At 38.4% G+C, this 13,684-nt stretch overlaps 1 protein-coding gene across 1 annotated transcript in view; it reads left to right on the top strand.

The window, feature by feature from the left end:
* The first annotated feature begins 12,650 nt into the window (after nt 1-12,650).
* Nucleotides 12,651-13,684, top strand: part of TPD52 (tumor protein D52) — a 324,737-nt gene continuing 323,703 nt past the window's right edge. Inside the window, exon 1 of the mRNA XM_044665819.1 lies at nt 12,651-12,786. Within this exon, the coding sequence (XP_044521754.1) occupies nt 12,768-12,786 (19 nt within the window). The 5' untranslated portion in view covers nt 12,651-12,767. The remainder of the gene's footprint in view (nt 12,787-13,684) is intronic.

Below are 13,684 nucleotides of genomic sequence, written 5' to 3' on the forward strand. Positions count from 1 at the left end.
AGATTATAATTATAAAGCAGTTGGCATAGTGCCTGGCATATGGTGGCACATAAATGCTAGGTATTATTATTATTAATAATATTTCCCATGATTCTCTCAATTCCTAATATTTGTGGTTTCTAACTGTGTAATAATAACATATAACACATTTTGTTTATTTGTCTCTCAAAAATGGATGACCACTTCGTTAATGGGTTTTTTTTTTTGCTATCAGAAAAATACTCTATGTATACTCCACGAATACTTTATATTTACATAATTTCTTTTATTATTACTTAAGAACCTTGGACCATATATCTAGTAATGTCGTCATCAGGTTAAAAGATATAAACTGTTTAGTGACTTTTATTACATACTTCCTAAATGTATTCCATAACACTGGACCAATTAGCAGCAACATGTAAGATAAAGTTACTTCATTTTGCAGCAATAAGTAACCTTTTGATTTCCTTCTCCTCTCTTAAATCCTGTGTACTGACCAATATTAGCTATTAACTAAGATTTGTTCTTTCTTGAAATTTTAGTTAATATCAATTATCATTATCAAATATCAAATATCAATATCATTATCAATAATGATAGAGAGCTAGTGCTAGGCAGAGTTATTGTTGACCAAAGAAGAGTTCACTGATCCCAGAAAACAAGCCAACATGATAAATATATCGTGACTATAGAATTCGCTATGTATACTTTCGTTTTAGAAGTAGTAATACATCATTATAAATTAGAGTGCTAGTCTATAATAATCCATCTTCATGACAGCATTATCTATTTTGTTTATATTATCAAAATATACAAGAAATTGGCACTTTGGTGGGTTCATGACATGCAGATATTCCCTCCATACATGTAACTCTCATCACCTTTATGATACATTTGTTGTTTGGGTTCCAGTTAATCTTTTTGGGCAGTGAAGCTAAAGCAGATTGTGATGAAGAGCCACACATCTTTCCTATGACCCATTGGATCACCAAAGTATTAAACTTGAATATGGGTATTGATGAAAAGAGATAAATTTGTTTTACTCACAGAACATGAGACTAAGGTTTTGAAATAAAGGGTTAACAAGGATAAAAATTATTTTATAGACAATCTGCCCAACTTTCTAACCCTTTGGCTAAAGAGTCAGAGTCTAAGAAATTCTAGGACTTCTGACATTTGTAGTTTTATTGGTCTCCTAGGGGTTAGAAAAGAACCAGGAGAGGTGGAGACCTTTGCCGGAATACCCCATACCTGTTCTTATTTCTATTGGCATTTTCCTTGGAAAGAAAAGAGAATTCAAAAAAAGGAGGGAGCTGGTGAGATAAAAAAATCAATAAACATTGATTAAGCTCCTACTATTTCAGGTACCATGCTAGAAGACAATCTCTTGCCCTCGAGGAGTTTACAGTCTAATGGGGAAAAACAGCACATAAAAGAAGCCAAGAAACTGACCATAGTGGGAAGAGGAGGAAGGAAAGGCAATGGAGACATGGAGGCATAATGGAGAAATTCACATGAGAGCAGCCAAGTAGGAAATATAAAGAGCAGCAGTTTATTAGTTCTGTATTATTACATTTTTGTCCATTTCTTAAAAAAAGAGATTATTCCCTTAGATCTTATCCTGGACTCTAGGAGAGAATGAAGGAAAAGGTTAAGAGATAGCTTTTCTTTCTTTTGCTTTCAAGGTTTAATAGAGATTTGGGCTTATGCCATATATTTTTGAGTGATGCTACCTTTGGGAAATAGTGGAAACACTGAAAGCATCATGATGATTTAATACAAAAGTGCTGAAGGAATATGCCTGGGAAAAATATTTTATTGCTATGTCATTAAGTTGGCAGTCAAACATGCATTTTTAATATTCAATGTAACTAACAATGAAATGTTAGTACATATCCCCAATCTAATAGTGTTTTTACCTTGCAATATGCATCAATATAAAGTTTCAAGTTTTAAAAAATTCTTTGACTCTACAAAAGCCCTATTTTGGCCCATGCTATTAATCAAAAATGAAAAACAACCTAGTAAACACTAAGAAGTGTGTAAAATGTATAATACCAATAATAGTAACTTCAATGAAAACACTTTATTACTTCTATTCTTGCCCAAGGTTGAGCTCCATTTCTGCATCCCACTCAATGGAAGGGGAAAAAACCATGATATCATTTCATAATTGCGTAGCTTTAAGGAGGTGTGGTATGAAGGGACTGGGATCCCTTCATGAAACAAAGAACAGATAATGTCCCTATGTGTAAAGGCCAACTATGCCAAATATAAGGACACAAGACTTGTTCTGTACTGATTATGACAATATATTGGGTGACATATCCTCCTCAAGAATACTGAGATAACAAAGAAAGAAGAGCCCATACCAACTTGGTTATTAATAAGTTTTATTATGGTTGATTAGGGTAATTAGGGGAAATGGGGGAGTTTACTCACAAGAAACCAGTCTTGGGCAGCAGCAGGACAAAACAACATGGTGGATCCCTTCCACAAGCCCCAGGCCTGGTCAGATATTATATAAAAACATAGCAAAGAAGGTGTAATGCCAGGGAAAGCCCAGGGTCGTGTGTAAATTCTTCCAGAAGATAGTTGCAGTTTCTTTTGCTGTTTACATTCACTCAAGGTAGCACTCCATTTTTTATGGAGTCATAAGTCCCATTCTCACTCTGGCTACCACTGTACAGTATGGAATGGAGGATGTGTCAGTTGCAGAGAAGTCTAGCTTGCCTACATCTAATGAATAGAGAGGCACAGTGATATACTAAAATGGTACCTTCTAGTTTTTGTGGGTGCCTCAAGGACTTATTTTGGTTAGCTTTAGTGGGTATGATATATAAATTCTTAAGATTAAAATTCTCTGGACACTGTATCTTAAGTTATAATTATTTATTAAATGGACCAGGAAAAGAAAAGGCTATTCCTTTTGCAAGCCTTCTCCCATAGCCAGACCTCATGTGTGCCAGCACTCTCTTGGGCAACCCTGAGCCCAACCCTGTATGTGTGTGGCAGGACTCCCCTAGCCAGCGCTCACCCTCTAGCTGCCCCCTCACACTCTGCCAGCTTTGCAGCTACACTGTCTTGCCAGCTCTTTACTAGCCACTTAGTCTCTCTGAGGTTCTGAGGCAAAAGAACCTGACTTCCTTTCCTGATTTTTATGCTCCTTGTAACAACAATTTTCTGATTCTCTCTGATTTGGCAGACTTTAGCCTCAGTCCAGAGGAGCATCTTCCAGATGCCAGGAGTTATCACACAGTCTCTAGAACAGCCACACAGCACCATTACAGCATCTTCCAGCATTACAGGGAGGACTCCACCCATCACCTCAGAGAGATATGGTTCAGAGGTTCAGAAATAAGATCCTTTGCCTTAAAATCCAAAGTTATTTGAGAGGTTAGTATTAAATTTTCACAAAATTTTTTCTCTCTTCTGAAAGGCTCTCAGATATGAGGTCAGCATCCATTCCTTCCCATGTATGTCAGACTGTGCTGAAGAGGGATATCTCTCATTTCTCTAAAAGGAATGAATACCTCTCACATTTCTGCCTGCTGTCATCATTAAACACAATAGACAAGGATTTGGTGGGCTACCTTTTATTATAATTGGACCCAGGACATAAAGGATTCTGTGACTGGGGAAAAAACCCAGTCCCACAATGTGAGTGCTGGCAGATTCTGTAGAAGCATCTCTTATCTCACTTTCATAGTGATGCCAATGTAAGGTTACACACACATAACCTACCTTTTTTGTGCTGTTCTGTTCTACTTCCTTAAGACTTCTGAGAGGGATTAGAAAAACCTATTACATAAATTTTTTTAAAAGCCAGAAATTCAGTCATCTCTTCAATTTCAGGGTCTCTGAAAAGGGAAAAAATGTATAAGTAACAGAAGCTTTAGGACTATGGCTATTATTTTCTCCCAATTCTTCCTCTCCCCACTTCAGTTATGTATAATGCTCCCTAACCTTAGAAGTTTTCCTCTTTTCCTTGCCAAGTTTCAGAGAAAGGAACGTTGACTTTATGATTCTAGGCAAGTCATTTACCTTCTCAGTACTGGAAGTAATTCTCTAAGACTCTAAGTGGCAGGTAAGGGGCTGACCTGCAATGATAGAGGGAATTTCCACACCTGGTATAGGGAATTCCCTATACCAATGGAATCATAGATCTAGTACTTATCCCTATCATAAAGCACTCAACATAGTTCTCTCTTTAATCTTCAAAACAATCTTGGGAAGCAAATACTATTATTATCTTCATTTTACAACTGAGAAGACAAAGACCAAGAGATTAAGGTTAAGTGGCTTGCCCAAGGTCACAAAGCTAGTAAGATTGAAAGGGTTAAAAATGAAAGGGTGTACTAAATTTATAAAAATGTGGTTGCCAAAATTATTACTCAAGTAATACTTTACAGAATGACTTTATAGCAATTTATTTATAAAATAGAGGGAAAGATTGAAAGCAGAAAAATGAGAAAGAGGGCAGAGTAAGAAATCTAGATTAATGAGCTAGACCAGTGATGGGCAAACTATTCCCCGTGGGCCAGATCCAGGCCATAGTTTGCATATCACTGCCTTAAGCAATTCCCTAATCACTACACCCCCACATCCAGATGTAGAGATTAGGGAACTGCTTAAGGCAGTGATGGGCAAACTAAGGCCTGGATCTGGCCTGCAGAGAATAGTCTGTCCGGTCACTGAGCTAGACTATTTGCTCTGGCCCTGGATTTACTCTGGCAGGGCTCCAGAATCCCAGCCAGAGGGCCTAGGGTGTCAATAAAACAAGGGCTCCAGCCATGTGGCCTCCTCCTCCAAGATGGCAGAGGGGTCCTCTCCAGATGCTAGTCCCTTCAGGAGCCAGGAAAGAAGTCAGCCTTTTTCACTCACCCACATGGTAGTCCTATAGGAAGATCAAAGAGCAGTCCAAGGTCCCAAACCAGAGCTCCTCCAGGGCCAAGTTTGAAAATGAAAGAGCTGGTCACAGGAAGTTCTTGCCACTTTTAAAGACCCTTCATTATTGTCACTTCCTGTGCCTTCCTTCCGCTTTAGATGGACCAAATGCAGCTATAGCTTTACTTAGGACTGCCCAAGGGCAGTCAGTTGATTCTAATTTGTCACCCACTATCACACACATGGGTCACAGATCTCCCCATACTTAAAGATAAGTGGGGTGTTTATATTTCTGGTGATTAAATCTAAAAATGGGTAGGGGAGAGTTAATCCCATCTTCATAGCATCCTACCTCCTGCAAGAGACATTTTCCAGTTGCTCCTAATCTTAGTGCCTTCCCTCTGAGATTGCTCTCCAATTTATCCTGTATATACCTTTTGTGTACATAGCTATTTGTAGATTGTCTCTTCCATTAGACTATGATTTTTTTTTTATAAAAGGGACAGATTTCTTTTTTTTTTTTATCTTTACTTTCTAATATTCAACACTGTCAAGCAGATAGTAGGTGCTTAATAAATGCTACTTGACTAATTGAAACAAGAGTTAAACTTGGGTCTTTCTGACTCTTAAGTACATCCCTCTTAGGAAAAAGGAAGTTAAAGGGAATGGGGGAAAAAAAGAATAGAAAACATGGTTTGCCTTTACCCTATACAAATCTTTATACTCAGGGGTTCTATTTTTCTGTAATTGTCATGCATGTCATTTATATTTTTAATTAAATTTTTGTTTTTCAATCAATGAAATCTGTTTCCCATTCCCTTTCTGCCCTACTTTTCATTGAGAAAGAAAGAAAAACAAAAAACCCTTTAATCAATATATATAGCCAAGCAGAACAAATTCCTGTATTAGCCATGTTAAAAAATTATATATTTTTCTTTCTGTATTTGGAGTCCATCACTTCTCTGTCTGGAAATAAGTAGCATATTTCATCATAAGTCCTCTGGAATCTTGGTTGGTCATCATCCTATAAATCTTTCAAAGTTATTTTGTCTTTACTATATTGTTGTTATAATTGTATAAACTATTATCTTGGTTCTGCTCACTTCATTCTGCATCAATTCATACATCGTCTCAGGTTTCTTTGAAATTATCTCCTCTATCATTTCTTATAGCACATTTTTATCCTTTCACATCCATATATGGTAACTTGTTCAGCTATTGTCCAATTAACGAGAACCCCGCCCCATTTAGTTTCCAATTTTGTGTTGCTGCAAAAAGAACTGACATAAATATTTTCATGTACATGGGTCCTTTTCCTCTTTCTTTTATTTCTTTTGGAGTATAGGTCTAGTATACAACTGAGTCACAAGATATGTACAATTTAGTAAAGGTATGCATACTTTGGGGATACATTTTAAATTCGTATTTCAAAATGGTTAGACCAATTCATACCATCATCAAGAGTGCATCAATTAAACTGCTTTCTTAACCTTGGATCATTGAATTCTTTTTTTAGATTCTTATAATATATTTTAATATAATTTACTTCCTTTGTAATTTTATTTTATATTTTTAAATTTTATTTTTTGTACACTTAAAAATGTTATTATGAGAAGGGTCCATTGGCTTCACTGGACTGACAAGTTAGGTGGTTCATAATACAACAAAGGTTAAGAACCCTTGCTCTAGATGATAAGAAAGTTCTTACTTCTTGACAAATTTAGGGTGATGTGAAAATACAGAATTAGAAATGAACAAAGAGACAGGGAAGATTAAATAGTCTATGGTTTTTATTAGCATAGACAAAATCAAAACAGTGAGATATATCTTATCAGGAATTTATATGTCTAACACATCACTGTTAAATATCTGTTTACTTATGGGGTAGGTAAGTGGCTCAAGTGGATAGAGAGACAAGCCTGGAGTTTGAAGGTCCTGGATTCAAATTTGACAAATTTGAATTTTTCCCAGCTGTATATCTCTGGACAAGTTTCTTAATTCCAATTACCTAGCCTTTATTGCTCTTCTGCTTTGGAACTGCTACTTAGTATAAATTCTAAGACAGAAGGTAAGGGTTTAAAAAAATCCTCATTCACTTAAAAAAAGATTACCCAAAATTTAGTTTGATATAACAAGCATTTATTGACAGAAATGATGCTGCCTTATTCTCCAAGTCTGTGCTTGTGGGAAAACAAACTCTTATAGGCTCTACCAAACTACAGAGGCATTTAATATGGCTCCAGCAACAGATTCTAGGACTGGCTTAGGTAGGTATAGAGAAGCTCATTGGGCTGACCACTTGGGATAGATTCTCTGGCCATGGCAATTCATGAAACAAAGAACAATTCAAAGTGGTTCTCAGGCCAGGGCAGCAGAATTCCTCAGGCGAAGAAGAAAACATGGATAGGTTTTGATCTACAATAACTTGGTCCCAGATTCATTGAAATGAATACTACCTATTTTGTTTTCAGTTATCCCTGTCTTGTGTAGATCAGAGAACTTAGAGTTGGGGGAGACCTGAGAGATCATTTATTCTAATTCCTTCTTTTTATAAATGAGGAAGTTGAGACTCAGAGCTTTAATGACTTCCCCAAAGTCTCATAGCTAATAAATGGCAGGTCATTTAACTCCAAATATAGTACCATTTTTTCCCCAGAATTCTAGGCCATCCACTAAAAGAATGTAAGAAGCTAGTTACAGTATATGTTGAAGCAAATAAATGCTTCCTTTCTAAGGTCATTAAATTAAATGATTTATCTTTTTAGCCTGTCTTTAACTTCCTGGACTCCCAAGGAGTTTGCTCTTAACAGTTCAGCTATGGAAGATTTGCTATGGTGTTAAGTTGTTTTGTGGTGTTTGTTGCTTCGTTTTTGCAAAACTGTGTTATCATATTGCAAATGATTGTGATTTCTGGCCAACCCAAGAGATTCTTCACTTCATTTTGTCCAATTTCTGCAGGCTATTAGTAAATGAAGACTTAGGGGAAAGCAGATGAGGCCTTAGTGCTATGGTTCCCCCATGTATTAAATAACTTTGCATGTCTCGTGTCATCAAGAGATTCTTTCTTGTAAGAGTTTAGCTAAGAAAGAAATTTAGAAAAAACAACTTCCAAAGAGCCAAGATATTATAAGTCCAGTCAGTCAGCACTATGTAATTACAAGATAAATAAATTCATGTCGAGTCAGTGTGGGCAAGAAGTTTCTTAAATGAAGGGTTAGCTAAGTGCATATGGGCATGTCATTTAAATATTAGCAACTCTCTCAAGATCCTTCTGAATCTTACAATATAAAACCCTGTTCATTTAAGACATGTAACAAAGTATGTCATGTTGGATTTTTTTTTCCTCATGGTATTGAAAGTCATTTGTTTTCTATACAAAACATGAAAAACAAGTGACCTTTCCAAGAAGGCAGACTGTTAAAGAGCTCTGGGGTGGACACATCAACATTCAGTTAACAATGGAATATTTATAAAAATAATTTTCATTTCAAAATTGTAACTTGTGGTAAACACACAGAAATGTACTAAGCAAGCTTAGTAGAAAACAATTAGATCTTGAAATGAGACCAGGAAAGTGCCATATGAGAAGGGATGGGATGGGATGGGATGGGAGAAGGGGGAGAGGAAGTACATCTTTCATTTATAGGCCAAAAACATTTAGTAAATGAAAGACTTAATTGGAACCTTCCGTGCTAACATGTTAGATACAAGATATTTTTCCCTCTGTGAACAAAATGTTCTCTCTATATCACTAAAATGATTAAGCTAATAACAATTGTCCAAGGGTAGGCATTTCATGAACCCATCTGAGTTAAAACATGCCAAAAAGATTTTAGAGCATGTTGACATTATGTAAATATACTCTCTGAAAGGCAAAACTTTTGGGTAGTTACCAAAAGGTAATTTGAAATACGGAACTGGAGTGCAGGAGAGAAACTAGAGATATATAGATCTGGAAATCATCTACAAAAGAGATTATAATAGATCCCACAGGAGCTGATGAGATCACCAAGAGAATGTAGAGTGTAGAAGGACAATAGAAGAGAGCCCAGGAAGATATTGGGGGATTTTAAGTAATGGTGAGTAAGAAATGAGGGATGATCTATAGAAAAGAAAGGATGGTCAGGCAAAGGGGAAAATAAGGAAAGAGCAGTGTCAGGAAAACCCAGAAGAGAAAGAATAATCTGGATGGTGGTGGTGGTGGTGTTAAAATATTTTCAAGAAATATTTATTGAGGAAAATCTACTGTGTCTATTTATGTGATACTTCTTTGGAAAAGAGGAGTCTGAGAATAATTTGACCTGGAATCTTGGATAGGTTATGGGTTCCATAGAGTCAAAAAGCCAAATCATCAAGCATTAACTAAGCATTTACCATGTACTAGGCATGTGTTAGAATAAGGAGATACAAAGAAATATAAAAACAATTTCTTGCCCTCAGATTCTAATGGATGAGAAATATACCAACAACTTTGTACATACAAGATGTACATGAGGTAAATTGGAGGTAATCTCAGAGAAAAGGCACTGGTAGCTGGGAAGAGAGGAGCACTTTGCCCTAGTCAAAGAAAGTCTTCTTGTAAAAGATAAAGATTATAACTGAGTCTTGAAGGAAACTAAGTTAGGATGTAGAGACAAGGAAAAAGAGCATTTCAGTCATATAGAATAAACAGTAAAAAACAGAGCTAGAAGATTAAATGTCATGTTTGAAGAATAGGAAGAATCACTGAATATGTGGAAGAGAGTAGACTATAAGAAGGCTGGAAAGATAAGAAGGGCCCAAGTTGTGAAGAGCTTGAAAAATGAAATGTGGGATTTAAATTTTTGATCCTGGAGGAAATAGGGAGCCACTGGAGTTTAATGAATAGGAAAGTGACATGATCAGACTTGAATTTTAGGAAGGTCATTTTGGCAGCTAAGTGGCAGTTATACTGAAGTGGGGAGACACTAGAGGCAGGGAACCCAATGAGAGAGATATTGTAATAGTTCAGACACCAGAATGATGTGAATAATACATATTGAAAAAGTAGAATTGGCAACAGATTGGATATATGGGTAAGTGAGAGTGAAGAGTTGCAAATGACACCTAGTATATAAATTTAGTTGACTTGAAGAATAGTGACGTCCTCAGAGGCAAGAGGGAAGTTTAGAAGGTAGTAAGGAAGCTGATGAATTTTGTTTTGGACACACCAAATTTAAGACATTGTCCTAAGGACATCCAGTTTGAGATGTCTAGTAGACAATAGGAGATGAGAGATTGGAGATCAAGAGAGAAGTCAGGGCTAAACAAATCTGAGAATTAGCTGTACAGAGATGATAGTTGAATCCATGGGAGCTGATGAGATCATCAAGATATAAGACAGAGGATAGAGCCTTGGCTTTTGTTCACCCACCATAAGTAAGTGTGACCTTGATGAAGAAGATCCTCCAAAGGAGGCCGAGGAGTATTCTGATAGATTGGAGGGAAAATAGAAGACAGAAGTGTCATGAAAAGAAAATAGAAGAGAGAAGTGTCATGAAAACATAGAAAACAGAGAGTATCAAGGGGAAGATGTGTGTTTGATACTGTCAAAGGCTGCAGAGGAATCAAGAAAGATAAGGACTAAGAAGGATGAGGACTACAGGTATATTATACTTATAGTCATTAGGCAGACTTATTGGATAAATCCCTAATACAGCTTTCCTTCTGAAAGAGATGATTAGGATTTAAGGAGTTGAATAGCTAATATAAAATTGGTTTTGCATGACTTCAAATATATAATTGATATCATATTGCTTGCCTTCTCAGTGGTTAGGGGAGGGATGGGAAGGGGGGGTGAGAATTTGGAACTCAAAAATTAAAAAAATACTAAAACATTTTTACATGTAATTGGAAAATATTTATGAAAAATAACAAATACATTAAAATTTTAAGGAGTTGAGAATGGCACAGGGTAGACTGATTATTGTAAAATACTTTGAAAGTACAAAAATGACAAATGGTAAAGATCACAGCAATAGTTCGGGAATTTGGGGGCAGTTAACTTTGTTCATTTGTATTCTTTGTTTTTATTTCAACTTTCCAACATATCCCTCCTCTTCACTCCCCCTAAAAGTCATCCCATATAACAAATAATAAAGAAAAATATTTCAGCAAAACTAGCCAAGGAATCAGTCAAATCCAACCTTTGCTATGTTCCATCACAGTAGTACCTCACCCCTACAAAGAAGGGAAGTCAGTGTATTATTACTATCTGTTGTTTGTAGTTAACCTTGGTTATCATAATTACACAGAATTCCATTTAGATTTTGTTATTCTTTCTATTTGCATTGTTGTAGTCATTGTCTATATTGTTTCCCATTTTGTATCAGTTATCTAAGTTTTCCAAGGCCTCCCTATATTCTTTTTATTCCTTTTTTAGAGTACAGTAATATTCCATTGTCTTCATATATTACAATTTGTTTAGCCATTCCTTAAAGGATGTGTATTTAACTGTTTCCTGCTCTTTACATTAATTTTTTTTAAAATAGCAAATTTCAAAAGATCTCCATATTTAATTTTTTAGTTAATTACATGCACTGGATTCCTTTCAGCCACAAAATAATTACCCTTAATATTGGCTCTTCTCAGTTAAACCATTCCCAAAAGGCTATCTTCTACATTGGTCATCTAAAAATCTATATTTAGCTATCAATAAATAGGGCTGATTTTTTTCAAGTTTCCTAATGAAACATGCATATACTTTACTTACAACTTAGGCTAGTTACTTAATGTGTTAACTAATTACTATATTAACTATATAATCACTGTAGGAGCAACATTTTCCTATATAGTAAATGACAAAAAGTACATTGTAAACTTTGTAACCCTTTCACATTAATTAAACATAGGAAGATGTTGATCATAGTGGTACATTTGTAAAAATCAATTAATCAACAAGCATTTATTAGATGTCTACTATGTGATGAAATCACAGTTTCCAATTGCTATCTCTACTCTTATTATGTGCCAGGCTAATAATGATGATGATAACAAGTCATAAAATAATAATAAACAATGAAAAATTACTTCCAATAATCTTCCTGTTGTAACCTGGAATGAGGAAGACCCCAGTTAAATCCTGCTTATGCAGATTTCCTAGCTATGTTAATCTGGGAAAGTCATTCAACCTTTCTAATGCCATTTTCCTTGGCTGAAAAATGGGGATAATAAAAGCAACTATTTCACAGGGTTGTTCTAAGGATCCAACAAGGTACTGTGTATAAGATGCTTTGCAAACCTCAAAGGTCTCTTTAAATGCTAGTTATTATTTTTACACCCGCGATGAGTGAGATGAGACGAAGGCTTTACCAACATCCAGGAGGAATGTTTGGTTTTAAAAAAAAAGTAACTTGATGACTAGTATGCACACGTCGCCCTTCTCCCCTCCCCTCCTCCAGGAGCATCCCGTGGTTTCCGCCTTTATGGTTCGCTTCTGTTCCCTTCCCCCTCTTCCCCCCAGCGGCGGCTGTCACTTCTCCTCCTTCCATCCCAAGCCTTCTCCTCCTCCCAGAAGATAACTCTCTCTCTAGTCCGCATCTATCCCCGCCCCAGGGCCCAGCCCCTCCCCGGCGGCCTCGGGCTCTATGCTTCTGCTGCTGACTCTGCGGGGCGGAGCGGAGTGCAGTGCCCAGGTCTGCCGGGTCAGGTGGTTGGGTGACGCCCCGGGAAGGCGCTCTCCAGGAGGTGCGGGCCTGTGGAGAAGAGGTGGGTGGGGACTTTCCGGAGGCGGCGGCGGCGGCGGCAGCGGCGACGACAGCGGCTGTAAAAGCACTCTCGGCGGCCCCAGCTCCAGCCCAGGCGGCTGCTGCGCGAACCTAGTCATTTCCGCGGCCACTCCGGGTCTGCCCGCCTCGGGAGCCAGGGAGCGGCGAGCGAACATGGACAGCGGAGAACCAGGTGAGCTGGCGCCTGCCGCTCTTCGGCCCTTCGCGCGGTCGCTGCCCCTCTGGGCTCCGGGGGGAGGGGGGGTAGGAGGGGAAGGGTCGTCTGATGGACTGTAAGAGAAGGCTGAGCTGAGCTCCTCTGCTGCTCCCGCGCGTGGAACACGTCTTCGGCCGCCTCCCTGCGGGAGGGAGAACCAGGCTGGGCACCCTCCTTGGCTTTCTGGGTTCAGGTTCTCCAAGAGGAGGGGCAGGTGCGGCTCGGGAGCAGGTGCTAACGCAAGTGCCAGCGCCAGAAGTTGCAATCCGCTTGGGAGCCGGAGCCGGAGCTGGGGGAGAGGGAAGGATTGTTCTTGGGTCCATGCGGATTCAGGAAGGCTGGTGGTGGTGGTGGGGGGTGACTTTCAGCAAGGCATGTATGCGTGTGTGTTCGAGGCTGGTAGTGGGGCGACTTCCAGCTAGGCGTGTGAGTGTGTTTGTGTTCCTTCTTCTTTCCCTGGAGAGTTTGCCTCCGGCAGCCGGAGAGGGCTGGGGCCTCCCCCACGCTTTCTGCTTCTGCACCTGCCCGACCCCGGGTCAGGCTGGCGAGTTGCTGATTATACCATGTGTGCCTCTGAAGAAAGACAGCAGGGAGTGGGTTAACTCCAGCTTTCTGGTTATCTGTAGTAACTGGCGAGGTTTGTTAGGAATACAGCCTCCCCTTACCAGTTAAGAAAGCTCATTCCTATTTTCGGTGGAGTTTGCTGGAAGCCGGGTTTTCTGCGACTGCATTCAAGTCTTCAATGGAAAGCTTTGAAGGATTGGGAGGGTGTTTTTTAGATTGAATGAGAAGGCACTGGAAAGGAAAGAGGCCCGTGCTCTGACTGCCATGTGTTCACCTCACACTCTGAAAACTAATTTATCCTAGTTTTTAA

The sequence above is a fragment of the Gracilinanus agilis genome, chromosome 1, assembly GCF_016433145.1.
Source record: "Gracilinanus agilis isolate LMUSP501 chromosome 1, AgileGrace, whole genome shotgun sequence".
Taxonomy (NCBI): domain Eukaryota; kingdom Metazoa; phylum Chordata; class Mammalia; order Didelphimorphia; family Didelphidae; genus Gracilinanus; species Gracilinanus agilis.